Source organism: Myotis daubentonii, chromosome 6, assembly GCF_963259705.1.
Source record: "Myotis daubentonii chromosome 6, mMyoDau2.1, whole genome shotgun sequence".
NCBI classification, from domain to species: Eukaryota; Metazoa; Chordata; class Mammalia; order Chiroptera; family Vespertilionidae; genus Myotis; species Myotis daubentonii.
Genome location: NC_081845.1, coordinates 78,963,382 through 78,987,286, shown reverse-complemented (window position 1 = coordinate 78,987,286; position 23,905 = coordinate 78,963,382). Strand labels below are relative to the sequence as shown.

The window sequence follows — 23,905 nt, the reverse complement described above, 5'->3', positions numbered from 1 at the left end:
AGAGATTTGAGGTATAACTACCTTAGCTTCGTCAGGACTTAGCTGGGATACTTTGGGTCATGTTCCCTTGGTCTCCTGAAGTTCCCTGCTAAACTTGAGCTCCAGCTGTCCAGAATGGTAACCAGTTTGAGAACACATCCCTGAATGACCTCTGTCCTTTCCCTGGCTCATTTCCCCCTTCCCTGCTTTCCTGAGTTCACCCCCATGTAAACCACTTGGACTCTAAGCTTTGTATCAGGGCCTGCTTCGGAGGCAACTGAAGACACTCTCTTCAGTCCTCATTCTTCTGTGAAATTTAATTTTCACTAAATACTCTGGAACATGTATCCCTTGATACTGATTTCACAGAAAGGGGCTCCTCACCAAAACCTACAAGTTTAGGAAATCTCACAATTATTCATGTACTTATTTTAAAGTATAAGAATGTTTTCTCGATTGCATAACACCTGTAACAGAGGGATGATTTTTAAAACAAATAAGACAACTTACTACAGAAAGCTATTTGAAGCTCTGACCAGGTAGCTCAGTTGTCTGGAGCATCATCCCAAATGCCAAAGTTTGGGTTTGATCCCTGGTCAGGACACGTACAAGAAGCAACCAATGAATACCTAAATAAGTGGAACAGCAAACCTATCTCTCTCTCTCTCTCTCTCTCTCTCTCTCTCTCTAATCAATAAATTATTTTGTTAAGAAAGCTATTTGAATAGGACTAGTGGTAAATGGGAAACTAGCTTCCTATCTTTTTTCCCATTTACTATTCTACACATATTTTCTCAATATGGATGGTTTCCCTGAATTTCATTCTTCTGTGCAATATGTATTTGCTGGTTATATTCAACAGATATAACCAATATATCAAAATGAATATTTACTCAGCATGCTTCATGCACTCAGTAATGACTTTCTAAATCCTACACTATAATCCTCACAGCTTTTCACTCTGTTGCAAAGATAAGCCTTCAACTTATGAAAATTTTTGAGAAAACTATTAAACAGTGTTGAGGCATGAAACTGCATGGTAATTAATGACTTATGTAAAACTTTTCTAAAAGGCAAGTGCTATAAAGTGGTAGTAGTTCAAATGGAAGAAAAGTGAAAACAAGTAAAGAGATACCTGGACACTTCTTGGTTCCAGGATTCTATATTATACATAAATCCTTAAACCAATGACCTGAAGGCCTCAGTTTCTTCTGTATGTTCTTAAATGATATGGGAAAAACAGCATTAACAGTCTCCTTGGTTATCAATAATTCATTCACTTGATCAGTTCATCAACTGACATTTGTTGAGCATCTCCCCCAATATGTAATAGTAAACAGAACAAAATTCTTGCCCTCATGAAGTTTGTACTCTAAAATGGCAAACAGTAAATACACAAGTAGGCAGGTACATTTATAATATAATTTCAAGTAATGGGACTCTGACAAAAAACAAGTAGGGCTAGAGAAAAATGGAGGAACATTTGTTTTTGATAGGGTGGTCAGAGATGGCTTCTCTGTGGGGTTATCATTTGAAAGGAAGGAGCCAGCTCTGCAAAGAAGTGAGAAGGGGATTTTTCTGGCACAATAGCCAATGCAAAGGCCCTGAGGTAGGTATTAAGTTTACCATGTGAAAGAAAAAACAAGACAATGATAAGTAAAAAGGATGTCACAGAAAGTGAAGTGAAAGGGACGGGCAGGAGCCAGATACTACACAGCTTGTAGTGTGGATTTCATTCTGAGGGGGATAGAAAAAACATTGGAAAGTTGAAAGATCACTCTGGCTATCATTGACAAAAAGACCTGTATAGGGTACAGGAGCATAAGAAAGAAGACCAGTTAGAAGGTTATTCCCTTGTCAGGTGGGAGATGATGATGGTTAGAAGTAGGAGAATTTGGGTTCTGAAAAAAAAAGAATAAATAATTGTTTCTGGATAGTTTACTTAATTCGCCTCATAAATGATGGTACCAATTACTGAAGTAGAGTTAGCTAGGCAAGAAGCAGGACATGGTTGGGGCAGAGATGAAGAGTCCCACTTAGGGCATGTTTAGTCTGAGATGTCAGTTATGCTTTCCAATGGAGTTGGATAAACCAGACTAAAGTCCAGGACTGAGTCTGGCTGGAGATATAATTTGGAAGTCTTCAGCATTAAGTGGTATTTCAACCTTGGGCTTAATAATTAGGAAGAAAAAATAAAACAGATCTGAGGATGTAGTTCTGGAACATTCACACATTCAGAAATTAAAAAAGGGAAGAAAGACTAGAAGTCTGAAGCATCAACCACTGAAGCAGGAAAAAAAAAAAAAAAACAGGGAAAATTTTTTAGATTTACCTGCAGCAGGTTCCACCTGAACTGAAAAGAAAACTCAGTCTCACTGTTTGTGGAAGTAAGGAGGGCAATGATCTCTCTAGGGGTCCAGCTATAAAACTGATAGGCAAATGGGTTTTGCTTGTATAAGCAAAAAGAAGGAATTTTGATCACAGCTTGGCCTCCCTCCCCCAACACCGCCCCCCCCCCCCCCCGCCAACACACACACACACACACACACACACACACACACACACCTCCCAGCAACAATTACAAAAATGGGGGAAAAGAAGGCAAACTGCATGCCATCTACTCCACCACCCTCTCCAGATTGAGAGCCCTTAAGTTCTGGTGATAGAGAAAGATACAGTCAGAAGCCAGAGTTGTTGGTTCTGTGGCTGACACTGCAAAGCTCTGAGCACTGAGAACGATGCTTCAGGCCCAGGTGACCAAGCTAGTGAGAGTATTGTTCTCACCTGTGCACAGAGTTGGTGTTGGGAATCTGTACCTTTGACATAGGTACACCTTTGGCAACGTCATGGAGGCCACACAGTGATCACAACATCTCTTAGTCACTCAACATTCCTTTGCTACAGGTGAGTTGAGCAGCAGATTAGCACAGGCTCCAACTCCAGAATTCATTTCCTCTCCTGGAGATTTGGTTTCCTGACTAGTCGGCAAACTGCAGCTCGCAAGCTACATGCGGCTTTTGGCCCCTTGAGTGTGGCTCTTCCTAAGCCTCAGGAGTACCCTAATTAAGTTAATAACAAGGTACCTACCTATATAGTTTAAGTTTAAAAAATTTGGCTCTCAAAAGAAATTTCAATCATTGTACTGTTGATTTTTGGCTCTGTTGACTAATGAGTTTGCCGACCACTGTCAGTAGACAACACAGCCAAACCAGCTCCTTCATGCATGCGCCCCCTACTGGAGGCATCGAGTTCCTTTATAACCAACCTGTGTTGAAGAAGGATCCAGTCCATTCTGCCTCAGTTTTAGGAAACACAGAAACCGGTGGAGGTAGACCCAGGGCTCTCCCATCGAGATCCTTAAAGAGATATTTTTTTGGACTTTCACAAACGGATTCAGGGCAGACCAGTGTTCCTAAATCTTCCCTGTAAAGACAGACAGAAAGCAACTCTCATTTCATGAGCAACAAAAACGAAAATATATTGAAATTACTAATCTGATGAAAAGGGAATTTAAAATTAGAAAAGGTAACATCTGTAATGTGGTACATAGATAGTAAATAAAACTCTATAGAAAATATTACTTCTCGGTTATATGGTCAAGAATAAAGGCATTATTATTATCCAAATACTCTGGATATATCATCTTTAAATAGATTGTAATTTTCTAAGTAGTAAGATACAATAAAATACTCCTAATTTTAATACCTACGGAAAATAATGTAAGCATCTTTTATGGAACTTTGGTACCTTGCAATATTATAAGATTATCATTATAAATTTCAATTATATTTATGCCGTATGCAAACAAGGTAAAAATAGATATTCTCATTTAACAAATATCTATTGAAAACCTACCACTTTTACAGGTTGGGGGGTATAATGGTGATAAATACAGGCACGGTTCCTATACTTTCAGAATTTAGAGTCATATAACCTTAGGAGGTTATATAAACAAATAGTAGACCATTATAACACTGAAATTTAGAAAACTTATTTTATTTCTCCTGGTCTAATACTTTTCAGTACCATCAGTACTAGTGTCAAATATTTGCCTGCTAACCATGTGTTAAGTATTAATAGTACAAAGAATCAGATGCTAGTATTACTAAGCTTTATAATTCTTTCATCCCATAGGTTTACATGAACATAAGGAAAATTGTACAATAGAAGAAAAATGACAAGACAACCCAAATTACATACCTAATGTTTAGGTACCAAAAGTAGCTCAGGAATGGGCATCTTAAATAGACAGATATTGGGCCAAAAACATAAACTTTCCAACTAGGGTGATTTTTCTTGATTCTTGTCTTCCAACTATAGGAGTTTATCCCAATGTTATGGGGAAGAAAAGTAGCCCATTTTCCCTGATCCCGATTTTCCTGCTCCCTTTTATGGAAAAAATAGTGCCTTAGCGAGTTCTGATTCCTGAATGAAACTCTCAGATCATATGGTCCAGAATAGTGGTTATACCTGGTCTGAGCACCAGTATCTATCTAAGCCACATTATTCAACTCAGGGGTTCTTGTCATCAAACATGATTTCCCTCTCCCCACCAGTGCCTGCACAAGGGCTCCTAAGGTTCCTTCTGAAGACTAGTGACACCATACTCTATAGAACATACAAGAATTAGGGAACATTTTTTCCAGTGATTGAAACTATCCCAAAGAAATATCTCTAATAAAGACAAAACAATGTCAATAAAAAATTGCCCTGCATCATGTCTACACTTTTATTATCCAGAGAAAGTCACATGGCTGAACCCAGATTCAAGAGAGAGAAACGGCCTCTGCAGTTTGGTGAGAGACACTGCAAAAACCATGTAGCAAAGCACCTGGACATGGGAGGCGTAAAGAATGGGGGGCACGCAATTCACCTAGCATACTTTTCAGAAGGGCTTCTTTTTATTTCCATTAATGATTTTATACTTCATGGATAGGGGTTATAAATACTAAAACTGGTACCTGGTTTGTAAAGGAGGAAAGTAGAACTTGTTTTTATCTTTGATCTTTAGCATTTTGGTCCTCTCTGCTGTTATGGGATGAATGATTCCAGTGTTCTCCTCATTGGGCAGAATGCATACATCTAGGTCATTGCTATAGCAACTCTTCACAAAACTAGAAAAGGTGACATCTGGAAAAAAAAATTAAGCATAGCATGGCATTAGATCACGTAAACTACCAACTGCAAATATAGACTATGCAACTAAACAATCTTTGCTACTGTTTGGCCAGAAGTTAATTTAAACTGTCCAGGCTAGTTCCAGTTTACATAAATCTTGACTTAAATATCTGTAATTCTTCAAGACCTGAGTATTCTTTACAAAACAGAAGTAGTCCAACACATCAATGTCTTCAGAATGATATGTTTTATCATAGGTTTGATAAAATCCAATGGGGGATGAGTACAATATTACAAAAGAGATCTAATAGAATATTAACTGCATAGGTAGTGATATAATTTGATTTTATTCCTGGCTACCCCACCAACTAGTAAACAACTTCAGTGAGACATAATTTCTGCATCTATATTTCTTCCTTTCTATAATAGGGAAAATAACACCTACCTAAGAGAATTTTCATATAATCAAATTCAATAATTGCTGTGAAAGTTCTTCAACATGTTTAAAGCAGTAACTTTTTAAAGGAATCACTCACTGCTATTATCAACCATCAGTGTGGTTATCAATACACAGCAGCTGGTCAGTTGTGCAACAAGCACTAGACTACACTGTATTCTTTTGTTGATATAATTTCAGAATGCTCTTAAAAATTCTGTGCACAGAGATATGAAACTACATTATTTGGATAAGCCCGAACATCCTACCTTGAAGCTTCATGATTCCTGAAACTGAACGGCCATTTCTCACTTTGTGCCACGGTTCCTGAGGCCACCGATTTGGTTCTGAGGTGAACACTGGCCACAGAATACCAACTCGACCCCCTCTGGGGTTGGAAGGAGCTCGGCCCATTAATGTCCAGTTGGCAGAGCCAGGCTTAACCCTGTCCTGAATGCAGTCAAAAGAGGAGCTAGTGGCCACAATGACTGAGTTCCTAAGCACAATCTGCACATTTTCGATTGAAGGCTGTGAAGCAGAAGACACATATACTATCGCCAGAAGACCAATAGCGTTGTCCACCAGAGTGACATTCTCCATCTCCACGCTGTTCTCCACATGTAGCATGGCACCATAGTCAAAGTTCTTGAAAGCCAAAAAGCCAGAGATTCTAGTACAGTTGCCAAGTCCACTTTCCTTATAGAGATGAAGACCGTGAAGGCTTGAGTGGGCCACATTGTCAGACCAGAGAGCTTCAAGAGGGGAACACCTCTGGCCTCGGATATGAAAGCCAAGTCTCTCCGATCCTGCCACGACATTACCACGGAGAGTGATATCCTTTGCCTGGTTCACTCTGATGCCTGCCACCCAAATGGTGGACCACACTGGCTGTGTCATCAGAACCACAAGGTTATTAGAGAGAGAATAGGCTTGACCCTCCAAATCAATGCCATGACCAACAGTGCTAAACACTATGTTGTCATTTAAAATGATCCCATGACTGGCAACTGCGCGAATGCCCCCACCGCAGCTGTGGTGCAGAGCAGAAGATATTATCCAGGATCCTGCCGACACATGCGTGAATTCAATGGATGAAAACAATGGTGAGCCAAAGTTCTGAATTTCTACATTTAAAAGTTGAAGGACACCTGTAAACAAAATGCATATCATCAGGTACTTTTTCTTCCCCATGAAAGGCAGAAGGATGGTCCATTTATGGACACGAGAATATGCAGATTTTTCATTGAAATATAATCATTTCTTCTCAGCACCAGCACAGTATTTTATGCCAGTGAGTTTCACTAACAAAATATGAATCTTTAGAAGGTGACATTAATGCCTAAAAAGGTTTTGTGTGCAGACTGGAGAGTCTGGTGATAGGATAGAGAACAAGGAAAGGAAAGATAGAGAAAGGAGATGGGCACACGTAGCTTAAAGACTCCAGGCATCTGCCTGCAGGGCTGGGTCAGGAACTGGGTAAGAACAAGGGGAATATGGATTCTTAGGACTCACCTCAGAATCCTGTCTTCCTCTCTGTGTCTCAGTGACCCCCATGTGAAAAGTCATAGCCATCCCCACAAAGATATTGTATGAAAAAAAAATAATGGCTAACTCTATCAATATTTTAAACATTTCTTAAGAGTATGGGATAAGTGAAAATTTTTGAACATATATTTCTGTTTAATATATGCCCAAAACATGATATTCAATAATGTCTCTTGATTAAGACATGGAGGAAATAACATATTTTTAAAATCATTTTCAAATTCTTTACTAGTAAAATTCTGTATGTTTATTTTAGTCACACTACATTATTTTTAATTTTCATAATAATTAGTGTTTTTAATGTCATACGTGCATAATTATAATTCATAGTTTTAAATTCCACAAGTCTGAAAATTAATTCATAGTACACATTTAAAATGTCTTACTCATTTCAACAGAGAATTTAGCAGTGATTTTGTTCACAACTATTTTCCCATTGAAAAGTCACAATTCTGAGTGCAAATTGCTGGATATGTCTCATCAGAAGCAGGAGACTGACAGAGGTCTCCAGTTTAAAAGAAGGAGTTATAAGTTCTGGTCTGCTTTTCTGCCCTATAACCATTGAATACCCATGGATGGCACCCTTGACCAACACCTGCAGATCCCACCCAATCCAGATGCTGGAATTTGTTACAGAAAAATGTTAAGGGGTTTTTTTTAACATGTATTTAACACAGTTAATCCTTATAACAACCCGGTGAAGTTTCCATCATTATTCTTGTTTTACAGTTAGAGAGTGAGACCCAGAAGGATTTAGCAATTTATCTTAATTTACATAGTTAATTACAAGTCAGGATTCAAACATGAAAAGTTTGGCTCCAGAATCTATGCATTTAGCCACCCCTGTGAATGCCTTGTTTTACTGATGATGAGACTGAGGCTCACGGGGGCTAAGAAACGTGTACATAATTACACAGCTAGCAAATGGTGGAGCCAGATTTTGATCCCAACCACCTGGATTTCCCAGCCACGTTACCACCAGTCCAACTGTGAGTTCAATCCTGAAGAGGCCAAACAGACTTTAGCTCCCCCTCACTCAGAGCCAAGGACAAAAGGGAAGCAATTGATAGTTTACAAACAGACTCACCCACCAAAGTTGTGACAAGCAAAAATGTCTCCAGATATGGACAAATGTCCTTGGGTGTGGGGAGAAGCAAACTCACTTGTGTTGAAACTAATGGAGTGAGAGCTTATGGAGAGAAAGCTTGTGCTATGGACCAGAAATCCCGAACTGTGATGTAAGGTGTAAACACTGCTCTTTATCATACTGGTGAAACAGATGTGCCAGCGAAAAGTGTTCCATGCTCAGGATCTTTGGGAAGTGGTTAGAACCTCTATTCCAGGCTTTCTCAGAGCCTGTATTGTATTCGTGTACACAGTGACTTTCTAAGATGGAGCTACAGTGATAGCCTCTCCCAAATTTATTTGACTATGGAACAACGTTGGAATAATATTTAAGGAATACAAGTTGAAGAAATAAAATGCTAATCGAATAATTTTGCAGCATTCCAAGAGCTAAAACTGGAAAGAAATGAGAGAGAATGAACTGATCCTTAAAGCAGTCTGGAATATGGAAATCACTTTTATTTAAATTTACGCTATTGCTTTATAGCATGAGCTGAGGCCTGCCATCAGATATTGCATGCTACTGGGAAAGAATTATAGAAATTCAGGAAAGAGATAAAACTCAAGTGGTCATTAAATCATCCATAATTTCAAAGCAGAGGAAATTTCACATCTGCTGAAGATGTTTTCTTTGAGGTAAAAATGTGCATATGTGCCGATCGCTAGTATATTATTTTAACATCACACTGATAATTAAGCACAGATTAGAACTGAAAATGCATAGCTACTCAGAGCACAGAGGGGCCATTTAATTTGTACATTTTGTTATATAAAGGACAATTCTCTGTACGTCCCAGAAGAATAGGCTCCAATTGGCAATGCCACTTAAAATTCCGTTTACCTGAAAATTCTTCTCTGCTGGACTTCCTGAAGGACCCCACAAGCAGTCTCCCCCTACACAAAGTATCAGACTGGATTTGTATATTTCGGGTCAAAAGTCCAACCGCAGCAGCCAAACGAATGTATGGGCCATCCTCCAGGACGTGTACGCTTCCTGGGGCAAAAGGAGTTGGAGAAGAAACACCTTTAAAAAGCAACTTTAGGAATCACCAGCCTGAGACCCAGGGAATCCGCCAAATGAAGACTCTCCTTTCCCCTCGGAAGTCCTACCAGCAACCAGGCCCGCTTTTCCTCGGGCATCTCCACAAACGTCAGCTGAGAAGTGAAAAGCCCAGTTACTTGTGTCTCTCTGGGCTTAGAGTGAAAGTGGTTGAGCAAGAATTCATTTCTCCTCCATAACTGTGGCTACTAGGACGGGTTACTGTGCAGGGACAGCAGGGCAGACCTGTCCAATTAGTGGGGTCCCCATCCTTCTTCCTTAATTGCATCAGTGTGAGATGCAGCGTTTGGTTGGACATTGTCTGTGGACTTTTTTCTTGAGAGTGAGGAATCCCAGAGCAACTGAGGCAGTGACAGAACTAAAGCAGCAATGTATGAGAGTGACGGGACCAAGGGCAGCAGCAGCGTCCTCCCACCGTGGGCCTCAAGCTCACTGCTGCCTGAGGAGCCTCCTCAGCAGTGGGAGCCGGACAGCCAAGGGCTGGTTTCAGTCACTGCCCTCCACATGGAGCCCTTTACTGACCAGGATCGCTGAAGATTTCTTCTTTGGCCACTTTTTAAAAACAGAAATCATCCTTGGAACTATGATTTAAATGTAGCTTTATATATAGTCCTGGTGAAAACATGTATTTCCCTCTCACAAATCACAGACAAAAAGATATTCTCTAACCCAGGGGTGGGCAAACTTTTTGACTCAAGGGCCACAATGGGTTCTTAAACTGGACCGGAGGGCCGGAACAAAAGCATGGATGGAGTGTTTGTGTGAACTAATATAAATTCAAAGTAAACATCATTACATAAAAGGGTACGGTCTTTTTTTTTTTAGTTTTATTCATTTCAAACGGGCCGGATCCAGCCCGAGGGCCGTAGTTTGCCCAAGGCTGCTCTAACCCCTCTATTTCCACGTTTTATGACTTATTTGCTGTATCTTCTGTGTTAGATTAGTTTATTCCACAGAAGCAGGAAATGTATGGTTATGTTTATTTATTATTTATGTGCAATATATATTTAACTGTGTATAGTATATAAAAATATTCAGCATATTTTTGAGAAAAGGCATTTGAATATTTTTTGGTAGCAGTAGTCAACACATAATATGAACTTTTTGTCAGGAGGGGTACGTTCCTAATTATGAAAAAGAAGTCATTATCCTATCTAATAAAGAGGGAATATGCTAATTGACCCTCATGCCATTGCAAAGATGGTAGTGCCCACAGCCAATAAGGAAGGAATATGCTAATAGACTGCCATGCCCTCAAAGATGGTGGCGCCCACACCCACAAGATGGCAGTGCCCAGTCCCTTCAGCCCCGCCGTACACCTGCCTCCAGAGTCCCCCAGTCCCCTCAGCCCCCCAGCTGCCCAGGGCCCCCTGAGGCTCAGGTAACCAGGGTCAGCCGAGGCTTGCACTGCCGGAAGTGGCAGCAGCAGAGGTGTGATGGGGGTGTCACCTTCTCCTGATCACCAGGTCGCCTCCCGCCCCTGAGGGCTCCTGGACTGTGAGAGGGGGCAGGCCGGGCTGAGAGACCCCTCTCCAGTGCATGGATTTTCATGCACCGGGCCTCTAGTTTACAATAACTACCACCTTCTAAGTAACTGTGTAATTCAGAGTGCCAGGAAGTGAACTGGAAACTCAGCTCCCATGAGATTTATTCTGGCCTAGACATGAAAATGTCCAGTGACCTTGAACAAGAGCTGTAACCCTTCTGCTTGCTTCTAGACTTGTCATTATAAATAAAAGTTTAAAAAATTCGCTCGCATCGAAGTATTTTTAATTCTGCAATAAAAGGAATGAAGGGATAGAGATAAGCCTTCTAGGAGGAGTCTGGGCAGCAGTAAAGCACTGTCCCTCGCCTCTGGATGGTGATGGGATCCAAGGCCCCAGGCAGAACACGTTCTTCCCAGCTCGCTCACCTCCCTTAACCAGCAAAGCAAACCTTACCAATGTGCCGGTGCTTGAGCCGCTCCTGGATCCGAACATGGTGGCCCTTAACTTCTTTCACAGTGAGGACCTCTGCTTCGTGAGGCTCATAGGAAGAGGAGCCAAGCACAATTTTGTCATGGGGTCGCCAATCCACGGCGTCCTCTACTATAATTCTGTAACAGCATAGAGATGTATCAAGCATCGGGCACCGCAACACAGATCACCTACCTGACTCCAGATCGCAAAGGAAACGCACCACAGCCAACAATTCCAGGGAAATTAAAGAAGAAATTCCAAGTCAAGACAGAAACAAATGGCTTTTGCAAAAAGTTTAATGCTAATGGAGCCGATCATCTGGCTTACATGTATACATGTTAAAAATATGATGTCTATATATCATTTCCTAAAATGAAAATCTTCCTCCTCAATAGGCAAGAGCTAAATAATAAAGGTATTTCAGAAGGAATTATTTCTTAAAGTTTCTGAAGACTGGCAATACAATTTTGAGACAGTTTATTATCATTCAGTAAGGCTCATACCTGTACGGTCAGACAGATACAGTATGAATCCTAGAGGTGCCACTTACTAGCTGTGTGATTTTGAGAAGTCACTTAACCTTTTCTGAGTGTCCTATCTTCATTTGACAAGTGGCAATATTTAAATCTTCCCCTAAACATCCCAATGTTACTGTGGGGATAAAAGTATACATGCCTCCACTGTGCTATGTTCTAAATATTGTTTGTACACATATGAAACTATAAGGGTTTTGTTCATTTTTGTTTGTTTGTTTATTTGTTTGTTTGTTTTACTTCACAGTTAATAAAATTTCTGTTCAGTCTTTCACTGCCGCGTAGGTTTTCCTAGTGAATATATTTCTGTTTTATTCTCAATTCACAATCATTACTAACTTCAATGGCATATGTTTATTTTAATTACCTGCCTCTTTTGTCAATGTCTACATTTTAGCAAGTTGTGACAATGGATTCTCCTCTACCAGTAAAACGTTCATCCAGGTAACAGGTCTACGTGACAGCCATTCAATCAGGCAATATATATTGATTGAGCAACTGGTTTGCACCAGACACTACAGTAGGTGCTAGAAACATAATGGTAAGTAAAACATGGCATGGCATTAAAACTTAGATTTTGACCAGCAAACATCCTTAAAAAAGCTACCATGTAAGTGGGAATTCACAGATGTCTAGCACATAGTATCAACACCAAAAACAGAAAGAAGTTTATAAAGGTCATCTGTGGGCCAAAGATGGTAATTAATTCAAATCTGTGTTCTTGAGGTTAGAGAAAGAGAAACAGAGAGTCGGAGAGAGAAAAGAAGACTTGTCAATTGATGTAATTTTAATGAAAGAATTTAGTGTTACCTTTGTTCCTACTTTGCTATGACATCCTAGAAAACTCACAGTTACAGAATACTAGAATAACTACTAACTTTTAAAGGCAAGGAAACCAATAAACAGAGAGATCAAATAACAAAGCTCAAGAATAGATCAATGAATGGAGTTAGAGGTTGAATTAAGACAAAAGGAAGACTCCTGATCAGGTGAAAATACTTTCATTAAATAACATCAGCCCACTTGTCTGACTCTTAATTCTCCACCTGCTAAAGAAAAAGCAATACTTCCACATTCTGTAATGATATCATGATAATTCCTGAAATTATGAAAAATCTATAACCCATGCAGTGTAAAAAGTACAGTGCAGCAAAACAATGAATTACAAGGGATTCTGCTCATTACATATTGATTGATAAAAGCAGGATATAAAACAATATACACCATTTATTTTTAACAAAAATAACACATGCACAGAAAACAGAAGACAGGAAAGATGCTCATTGAAATGTTAGTTCACTTATGGATAATGGGCTTATTAGTACTTTTCATTTAAATATAAATTTTCCAACTTACCAGGTAATATATTGTAGTAAAATATATTTTTTTAAAGAAAAGAAAGCTATGGGTTTAAAGTAACACCAAAATCAAATTAGCAGTATAATTCAAATCAATCCTTTACTTTAGTAATATCAAGATAATATTTTTTGTTGTTAATCCTCAGCTGAGGATATTTTTCTGTTGATTTTTAGAGAGAGTGGAAAGGAGGGAGGGAGGGCGAGAGAGAGAGAAACATTGATGTGAGAGAGACACATCAATTGGTTACCTCCCACACCGCCCCAACCAGAAACAGGGATCGAGCCTGTAACTGAGGTACATGTCCTTGACTGAAATTGAACCCAGTACCCTTCAGTTCACAGGTCAACACTCTATCCACTGAACCAAACCAGCTAGGCCAGTGATGACATGCCGAGCTCAAAAGGTTCGCCATCACTGAGCTAGGACAAGATAACATTGTTAATACTATTTATATTGCTGAAGAAAGTTTTTTTAGACACTAGGTCAGTATAATGTTCCGAAAGGTCCTTGTGAATATTAGATTAATATTCAATCTAATATTAGATTAAAAGGAGACATATGTAATACTCTTTGTAATACTTTAAGCAATACAAAAATATTAGAATATTAGATTAAAAGTCAATTTATTGTAGCATCGTCGTCAAGGTTGTGGGTCCCACCCCCAGTTAGGGCACATGTAAGAATCAACCAATGAATGCATAAACAACAAATTAATGTAGTACAAGTACTGATATTTCTTTCTCCCTCCTTCCCTTCCTCTTTCCCTCTGAAAATCAAAAAAATAAGTTAAAAAATGCATTCCCTAGGAAGCACAGGGGATTTTTAGGGCTGTGAAACTATTCTGTATGATTCTATAAGGATAGATACATGTCATTATACATTTGTCAAAATACATAGAATATATGACCTGAAAAGAAATCTTTAATGTAATATAAAAAATAATAACACCTCGTCCCCTAACTTTCTTACATAAGTCCTCTGCTCCAGCCAAGGGAATCTGCTTACTCTCACAAAAAAAATTGTTATATGTTTCTCAGCTTTCACACAAATTATCATCATCTGTACTCTGCCCTCCAGTCTATTCATTCTTAAAAACTGACTAAAATTCCTTTGCTTTCAAGAAGTCATCCCATGGGAGTCTCTTCTCCACTGAATGCCCAATCCCTGTTTCTCTTCCAACATAAATTTGACATAATAATAGATATTACTGCCCTGTAACTGATTTTATACTCATGTCTTCTGTGGCTATTCAACTTTGATATTAATATTTAATGAAATGCTACATAAATGCCACAGTGCCTAGTAATTTTCTAGGGAAAGAGAGAAATAAATTGTTGAAAATATTATTCCAAACTTTATATTATAAATATAAATATAATTGAACTTAAGCTGACCTTGTCCATTAAGTCTTCTAAAACCTTACAGGCTCTTTATCATTTATCTCTCTTCTATATTCCTGAAGCCTTGGGATTCTATACTTCTTTTTAAAAAAAATTTCCCCCACCCAAGAATATTTTTTTCCATTGATTTTTTTTTTAGAGAGAGTAGAGGGGAAGGAGGGTACTGTGTGTGTGTGTGTGTGTGTGTGTGTGTGTGTGTGTGTGTGTGTGTGTGAAAGAGAGAGCAAGAGAGAGAGTGAGAGAAACATTAATGTGAGAAAGACACGTCAATTGGTTGCCTCCCAAATGCACCCCAACAGGGGCTGGGGATCAAGCCTGCAACTAAGGTATATGCCCTTGATGAAAATCAAACCCACAACCCTTCAGAATGAGGGCCTACACTCTAACCAGAGATAAATTTATATGATAACATTTAACAACAGAGAGTTTTCTAGTCAAATATCTGGCTAAGCTTGCTTTGGTTGTTAGTGTAATAAATGTTTGGGTTTACAAAATTGACATGAAATTTTTCCTCAGAATGTTTCACTCCAATGTATTTCATAAAATAAATCAATTGCAAATAAATTCAGATCACTAATTCTGTTGATGAAAGTTCATAAAGGAGTCCACATGAAATCTACTCCCATAACAATAGATTGGAAAGACTTACTAAACTGACTTTTAACAAAAAGAAGATTGTAGATAAATGATTAAAGAAATCACTTGACTAGTCTGTAGTGCAGTTAATATTATACTAATATCAACTTGCTGGATTTGACAGTGTTCTATGTAAGATATCATCAGGGAACACAGAGTAAAGGATATGTGAGAACTCAATTATATTTACAACTTACTGAGAGTTTTAAATTATTGCACAATTTTTAAAGGTTACAAAAGGCTATCCAGCCCTAGCCGGGTTTGCTCAATGGATAGAGCATTGGCCTGCGGACCCAAGGGTCCCGGGTTCAATTCCAGTCAAGGGCACATACCTTGGTTGCAGGCTCCTCCCTGGCCCAGGCCCTGGTCAAGGCTCTTGCAGGAGACAGGCAACCAATGTATTTCTCTCACATCAATATTTCTCTCTGTCTTTCCCTCTCTCTTCCACTCTCTCTAAAAATCAATGGGAAAATATCCTCAGTGAGGATTTTTTTTTTAAAAAAAAAGGCTATCCGAAAAAGGAATACATTATGATAATTACACATTATTTACATAAACTAATTAAAGCACTCCTCTGCAGGACTGATACCAAGAGATGCTGTTTTTAATATTTGTAATATATAGAACACAAGGAATAGAATCATACAAACCAGGGTAAAAATCCAGCCTCAGGAACTTAGAGCTTTATGAACTTAGGAAATTTTACTTAACTTCTCTAGCCTCAGTTTTAATGTCTGTGAAATGCAGATAATAATACTTAACTTACAGCATTGAGAGATTTAAATGAGATAATGTATGTAAAATGCTTGGTAGAGGCCTGACATATAGTCAGACTTCATGATAAGAACTCAATAAATGGTAGCTAGTTAATTACCACGGATAGTTTTAATTAATAAAATTGAGTTTCTTTCAAAATAGCCTGTAGCTCAGACTCCGAAGGAGGTTTTTAATACATTCTTGTAAGAAAAATCCATTCATGTTGTTCCTGCCAAATTCCAACTTACTAACCTTATAATAACTGAAGTTTCTTACTGATCCCTATTTACCTACCTCACAACGCTTCTTGGGTGTGATATAGGAACGTCAAACTCCACATGACCAAATCTGAACTCATAATCTGCCCCCCCTCCCCAAATGTAGTCCTCGTCTAGGTAATGACACCACCATCCAGTTACACAAACCGGAAGCCAAGAAAGCACCGCAAACCCAATACATCCTTAGAGTTTGTCTCCTGTTTCTAAATCTGCCCACTTCTTTCCTTTGCCACTTCAGCTCCTGACTACAAGTTTCACTTTCTCTTGATTGGACCTCCTAAGTGGTGTCCCTACGTCCATGTTTTACCCCTCCTGTTGTCTGCATTTGCCTAGAATGATATTTTAAAGATACAAAAACATGGTAAGTGTCACATCCCATCCATACTATCCTCTTAGAAACCTCAAACAGCTGCACGATGCTTTGAGGAGGGTAAACACTAATAGTGTTGATATCCCCAGTGAATCTGGCCCTGATCCCTAACTACTCCTTGGAACCCTATTGTGCTCAGTCTCTGCTCTCCACATCAGCCACCTGGCTTTCCTTCAGGTCCCTCCTGTTCATCTTTCCTCCCATCACAAATTTTCCTCTCCCACTTCTGCTTCTCAATCACCTGCCATTGACTCCTCCGCTATCAACTTCTAAAAAATTAGGCTAGTCCCAGTCTTCCCATCTCAATACATGTTTCCACCATTCACTAGGTGGCTCTAGCTAAAAGCCTGAAGTACTCCCCCCTCACCTCAGCATTCACCTCACTGGCACTCCCAGCCAGCGCCATCTCTTCCTTCAATCTCCACTGCCTCCTCCATAAAATCCTAGCCACTATGACGTGTAGCCTCAATTGGCCTCCTAATCAATACCCCAACTTCCACTCCTTTCTCCACAATCCATCACCTATATAGCAACCAGAGTCATTTTTGAAGTATAAACCAGATTCCATTAATTTTGCTGCTTAAAACATTTCAGTGATTTTCCCTTTGACCTCTCACGGCTAAACAAGGTTCCATGTGACTTGGCATCTGTCATGCCATGCAACTCTCCCCTCTGCTCACTGCTCCAGCTATCGTGGCCTCCTGTCTGCCCACCAGCCCCAAAGGCCCCTCAGGAACAATGTTGGATGCCCCTCCTTCATTGAGCACTCTTGCTCATTTCATTGAACAGATGAATGAATCCCACTTACATTCAAATCTCAACTCAAATTCCTTTTCTCCAGAGAGACCTTCTCTGTCCATTCAATCTGAAAGGGACCATTCTGCCGAAACCGGTTTGGCTCAGTGGATAGAGCGTTGGCCTGCGGACGGAAAGGTCCCAGGTTCGATTCGGGTCAAGGGCATGTACCTGGGTTGCGGGCACATCCCCAGTAGGAGATGTGCAGGAGGCAGCTGATCAATGTTTCTCTCTCATCGATGTTTCTAACTCTCTATCTCTCTCCCTTCCTCTCTGTAAAAAATCAATAAAATATATTTTAAAAATAAAATAAAATAAATAAATAAAAGGGACCATTCTGTAAAGAACATTCTTTTCTAACAACATCTGAAACTAATACAGAATAACATTTCATGTAAGCTATTATTGGGAAAATAATAATAAATAAATAATGCCCAACTATTTTTGGTGCTACCCTGTTTATTTCCTTACTTTTATAATCTGCAACTATGCTGTTTATATTTCTGTATTTGATTATCTATCCCTCTCCACTAAGATGTGAACTCCTAGAAGACAGTGATCTCTTCAAATTTGCCTCTATATCTCCAGTACTTACAACCTGGGACATAGTAAGTACTAAGCAAATTATTTGTTGGATGATTGAATGATGTTTGCTCTGGTTAGGGTCCTCTTTCTACACACATTTGCCCTCACTTTGCTTAACAAAAGCCCACTCATCATTCAGGTCCCACCTCTAAAATCAATCTTCAGGGAAGCCTTCTCTAACTTCCATCACTGCTTCCAGTTCCCACATTTATAATTTTTCAGAATCCCACATAGCCCCCCATTGATACCATTTATTACATATGCAATTGTACATTTACTTTATATTTATTCAACTAATGTTGATGTCAGAGACCATGTTGATTTTTACTTGTTATTATCTCTAGGCCATAGTTCATTGTTTGACACAGGATAAGATTTGACAAAAATTCTGTTGAATAAATAAGTAACAATAATAAAATAACTATAAAAGTAATAACTACTCAATGAAGAAATTCTGTATATAGAGAAAAGCACATCACAGAAGTACCTATCTATCATCTCACCAGCAGGGATCCATGTGTCCTTCCAGACAATTTCTATCCGCATATATGAATACATAAATATTTTATATAAAACTAAATCAATATATAATATTATTTCCTGCATGAATGCCCAAATCTCCTCCAATTTGTCAACTTAGAATTCACTCTTTCACCTTTGCCAATGCAAAATTGATAAATGGTATTTGTTTTAATTAATATTTATTTTAATTTCAGTTTTGTTTTGCATTTTTATTTTTATTTATTATTATTATTATTATTATTATTATTATTATCTTTATTGTTGAAAGTATTACAGATGCTCCCCCACTTATTCCCCCCATTGTCCCTCTCCACCTGGTTTCCACTCTGCCCCAGGCCTTCACTACCTTATTGTCTATGTCCATGGGCTTAAGAAAAAATATTTTTCCATATGCTTATTATGCAGATATATGACTTTTGTGGCTCATGTATAAAAACATTTTGGCAATTATTCTTCTGGTCTGTTTATGTTGTTTCTTTATATTGCAAATAAAAATATCGGGCCTGCCCTAACCGGTTTGGCTCAGTGGATAGAGCATCGGCCTGCGGACTCAAGGGTCCCAGGTTTGATTCCAATCAAAGGCATGTACCTTGGTTGCGGGCACATCCCCAGTGGGGAGTGAGCAGGAGGCAGCTGAATCAATGTTTCTCTCTCATCTATGTTTCTAACTCTCTATCCCTCTCCCTTCCTCTCTGTAAAAAATCAATAAAATATATTTTTTTAAAAGTATCGGGCCTTCATCTGTACTATGATATATTGTAAATATTTTCTAGTTTATCACTGGATTTACATTTTGTAATTGATGTGAAAATACTGATTTTAATGTTGTCAAATCTATTACTTCTTGCTCTTGTGGTTGTTGTATTTCTTATGATTAAACAGGTCTTTCTTAGTTTGCTACATAATATTTACTTAAATGTTCTTCAAATAATTCATGGTTTCACTTTTTTATATTTAATATTTTAATCTATCTATAATTTATTTTAAAGGGAAGCAATAAAAACCCGATTTTATATTTTTCCAAAGCGCTGACCAATTATTTCAGCTCAAGTTTTCAACTAAATTGAAATTCTAATATTCAAAATCTAGGTAATAATACTTCCCTGGGTCAAATGCTAGGCATTGTCTTCTATTCTGGTGCCACTAACAGAAAGTAATTATGTCATTAAAGGTATATATTTTTATAAATATATACCTGGTTATGCTTCGTTATCTTCAAGTGTCCTTTGTTCCAAAAGGCTTAGAATTAATGAATCAGATTCCAAGTATATATACATGGCTTGTGATTAAAGTTGCATCAGATTTGACATCTTTATAATATTGAGCCTTTCTATTTACATTACTCATCACCATATATTATAGTCTCCTTTTATGCTTCTTACTAGTGTTTTATTGTTTTGCTTTTAGAGCTCCTATAAATTCTAAGTTTATTTCTAGTATTTTAAATTGACATTTTAAATAGGATTTTACATTATAATTTAAAAATTTATTGCTCACATATTAAAAAAGCTATTGATTTGTGCACTTATTGAATTCAGCTGATAGTTATTCAGGTGGTTCTTTACATTTCTAAAACCAAATGTACATAATCCACACACACAAAAAAATGGCAGTTTGGATTTCTTTCAACAGTTCCAACTACTGTCCTTTTTTTATGCAACACATTGACAAAAAATTTAATAACAATATTTAATAATTATTGTAATGCACTGATTTTTAATGTTAGTTTTTCTATAAAACAAAATTTCTGTTTCAGAGAGATTTTTAAATATTTATTTTGTATTAGTATTTAAAGCCGTGATTCTCAACTAATGGCTCAACACCCTAGTAAAAAACATTAATTCAAAGAAAGCTCTTTGCAATCCTAATTTACTGTTTATTCTAAGAATGCAAGCTGAATTTTATAAAATGCATTTGTTTTATACCAAAATGATTATATTCTTAAACTTTATACCTATTGTTTAGATAAATTATATTAATTATTTCAATCTGAGCCATCTCTCTTTACTTAAAGGAGTCACACTCAGTCATAATCTTATTTTCTTCTAATAAATTACTAGGTTTCATTTGTTGCTGTTTAAGACTTTTGCATTTTACTTACACTTTGTTGTTGCCTCAGATTTTGTTAGGGTTTTTTGAGTTATCTTTAGCAGGTGTTTAAAAAATTATTTTATGCTTGCCTCCTAAAATTAATTGGAAAGCTTCACATATTTTCCTGTGCTGTGGAATAGATTACACAACATAAAAAGTAGTAGATGTGCCCTAGCGGGTTTGGCTCGGTGGATAGAGTGTCAGCCTGAGGACTGAAGGGTCCCAGGTTCGATTCCGGTCAAGGGCATGTACCTTGTTTGTTTGCAGGCACATCCCCAGTAGGAGGTGTGCAGGAGGCAGCTGAATTGATGTTTCTCTCTCATCGATGTTTCTAACTCTCTATCTCTCTCCCTTCCTCTTTGTAAAAAATCAATAAAATATATTTTAAAAAATAAGTAATAGATGAATGATTGAAAAAAACATGTCATACATATTTGAACCAAATGTATTTTTGGAAATAAATATTGGATAACTTTATATCATTATTATTGGTTCTTCCACCTTTATTCTCCTTTAGGCAATTAATTTATTTCTATATATAACTTTTTAAAATTCAAAATGATGCCATATAGATAGCACATTTTATATTACAATATTAGTCTCTTTGGTATGTTATATTTGAATTCTCATTTCTGATTTTACAAAATTTTGTATGATTAAAGTTATTAGAGATTAAAACAGTATCTTTAAAAATAAAAAAAATCTAAGTCTACTAATTTCCTACTAATTCACCAATTTCTGTCTTTATCTTGCACCGAATGATTTCATTAGATTTATTAGTCATTTTGTTTCTGGTTTCTCATAATGAAAGCTTAGTTTGTTTATTTTTGTATTTTCTTATTCAACAATACAAGCATTTAATGTGATTGCATGTTTGGCCATGTCTCATGCAACACTCCCAATATTGCTTCTTCCCAAGTATCCTATTGATAAAGTTTTGATCTCTTCTTTGATACAAAAGTTATTTAGGAAAGGGTGGGTTTTTTCCTATTTTTCCATCTTACAAGAAATTAAGATTTGTGATTAAGATAGTATTTTTATCTTTATGTTTATTTTATTATAACCATATTCTATATCATTTCTGTTTATTAAAATTTATTAAGGCTTTAATTATATCTATAATAATAAAAGCATAATATGCTAATTAGACCAGTCAGCTGAATGACCTTCCGGACTTCATTCCAGACATCCTTCCAGACGAAGCCGCAGCGCCAGGGGCTGAGGGAGAGGCAGTTAGGCGATCAGGCAGGCAGGTGAGCAGTTAGGGGCATCAGGCTGGCAGGCAGAAGGGTTCGGGGTGATCAGGAAGGCAGGTAGAGTGGTTAGGGGCTATCAGGCAGGCAAGCAGGTGAGTGGTTAGGAGCCAGCAGTCCCGGATTGTGAGAGGAATGTTCAACTGCCATTTTAGGCCCACAGGATTGGGCCTAAACTGGCAGTCAGACATCCCCTGAGGGGTCCCGGATTGCTAGAGGGTGCAGGCTGGGCTGAGGGGACCCCCTCCACCCCTGTGCACTAATTTTGTGCACTGGGACTCTAGAGTATATATATATATATATATATATATATATATATATATATATATATATATATGGTAAGGATATACTAGTATATGTACATATACATTCAAATCAAATTGCCTTTATTATATTATTCATATTTCTTCATATTTTGTATATTGTTTTTAACCTATATTAAAGATTAGACACTGAAAAAGGTAAGTAAATGTATTTCATATCTTTTGTTTCTGTCAATTTCTCCTTATATTACTTAGAGACTTATTCTATACAGTTCTATATTGTTATCTTGTGTAAAACTTTTCTGATATTGGGGTCTCATTGGAGATTGAAATCTTTATTAATATAAAATATATTTATTTCACCAATTGTATATATTTAATTTGATTTTTTCTTTTGAATAATTTTGAGGCTTTTGCTTTCATTTTTTTAATTATTCATTTCAATATTTAATTGAAATACATCTCTGCATATATATTATAGATGTGTATATATATATGTATATATAACCAGTATCATCCACAGACACAAAAAACTAATATATATATATACACATATATATAAAACCCTGACTAATACATTAACTTTTCAAAATTACAGAAAGAATTAGAATTTTCCTTACTTTAACAACCATATTTGTAGTATTAAATTTACTTCAATGCTTCCCTTTAATCTATAAAATATATATACCTTTATATTTTTTTAAATTTTTATTCTTATTCTTGAATTTTATATTCAGTTTAATCTCTTTATTAATCTCTTTTGTCCATTTATTTCAGGTCTTGCAAAGCAAACCAGTATTTTTTTTTTTAAGCATAGAGTCCAATTCTTTGATCATAATCTTTTTTTCCTTAAACATATATTGGTTTTGCACCACTATCTTCCTACCTTTAATGATGTAAAAAATTGTATGGTTAGCAAGTTTCATGCCTCCTTCTGTTTTTCTTTTACTTTTTCACTCTTTTTTCTTATACTATGAGAATATGTAGCAATCATTGTTCTTGATGTTGCTCTGTTCAAATTAAAGGTAACTATTCCAAAGGTTGCTATGCACATTTCAGTTATAGTTTTCACTATTCTTTCTGTTGTAGTTATTCTGGGCTCTTATTAAAAAGAGCAATTACCTGCATATACTTTCTAATTTCTGTTTTCTATTTCTAATACCTTCTCTTTTATTATTTTTATCTCCTGACCTTTTATTCTGCATCCAGGTAAATTCCACCAGTTTGTTCTCCACATTACCTCTTTAGTTTGAGGCAGTGGTAATTTCATCCTTTATTCCTCCGATATTATTAAATTATATTACTACCTTTTCAATTCTATAATATTCTTCATATGCTTCATCTCACTCTTAATTTATTTTCATCTATCTCTTAATCACCTACCATTTCAATGGTTCCACCTTATACATCATCTATTAACTCATAGAATTGATATTTTTAAAGATTTATTGATAGCTGTAAACATGTATTAACTAAAATTCATTCCTTAAATAAACTATGTTCTCCCCTGCCTTTTACTTGTTTTATTTTTTCTCTATTACTTTTCAGAAATTTCCATAATCCCTTCTGGTCTCCTTTTTTTTCATTTATTCATCCTTGAACTATAATTATTAATCTAAAATTTAATTTTATGTCATAACAAAACATCAAGCAGAAGCAAACTAAACCAAGAAATGTATTGTAACTGACTCTCATTCCTTACCTCTCATTGCCTGAAGCAATGTCAGCCCCAAGCCGTGTCCAGGATTTCTTAGGATAAGCACTGTGAAGCTGAAGTTTCCCATAAACTCCTGAAAATAAAATAAGCAAAATTCTTCAGATGAATTAAGGAAACATGAGTAAA

General features: G+C 37.1%; 1 protein-coding gene across 1 annotated transcript in view; it reads right to left on the bottom strand.

The window, feature by feature from the left end:
• PKHD1 (PKHD1 ciliary IPT domain containing fibrocystin/polyductin) overlaps positions 1–23,905 on the bottom strand; it is a 409,206-nt gene that overhangs the window by 103,507 nt on the left and 281,794 nt on the right. The window contains exons 55-60 of the mRNA XM_059701438.1: positions 23,765–23,852; positions 11,204–11,358; positions 9,045–9,197; positions 5,803–6,681; positions 4,941–5,109; positions 3,245–3,402 (exon numbers count right to left, since the gene is read on the bottom strand). Of these exons, the coding sequence (XP_059557421.1) occupies positions 3,245–3,402; positions 4,941–5,109; positions 5,803–6,681; positions 9,045–9,197; positions 11,204–11,358; positions 23,765–23,852 (1,602 nt within the window). The remainder of the gene's footprint in view (positions 1–3,244; positions 3,403–4,940; positions 5,110–5,802; positions 6,682–9,044; positions 9,198–11,203; positions 11,359–23,764; positions 23,853–23,905) is intronic.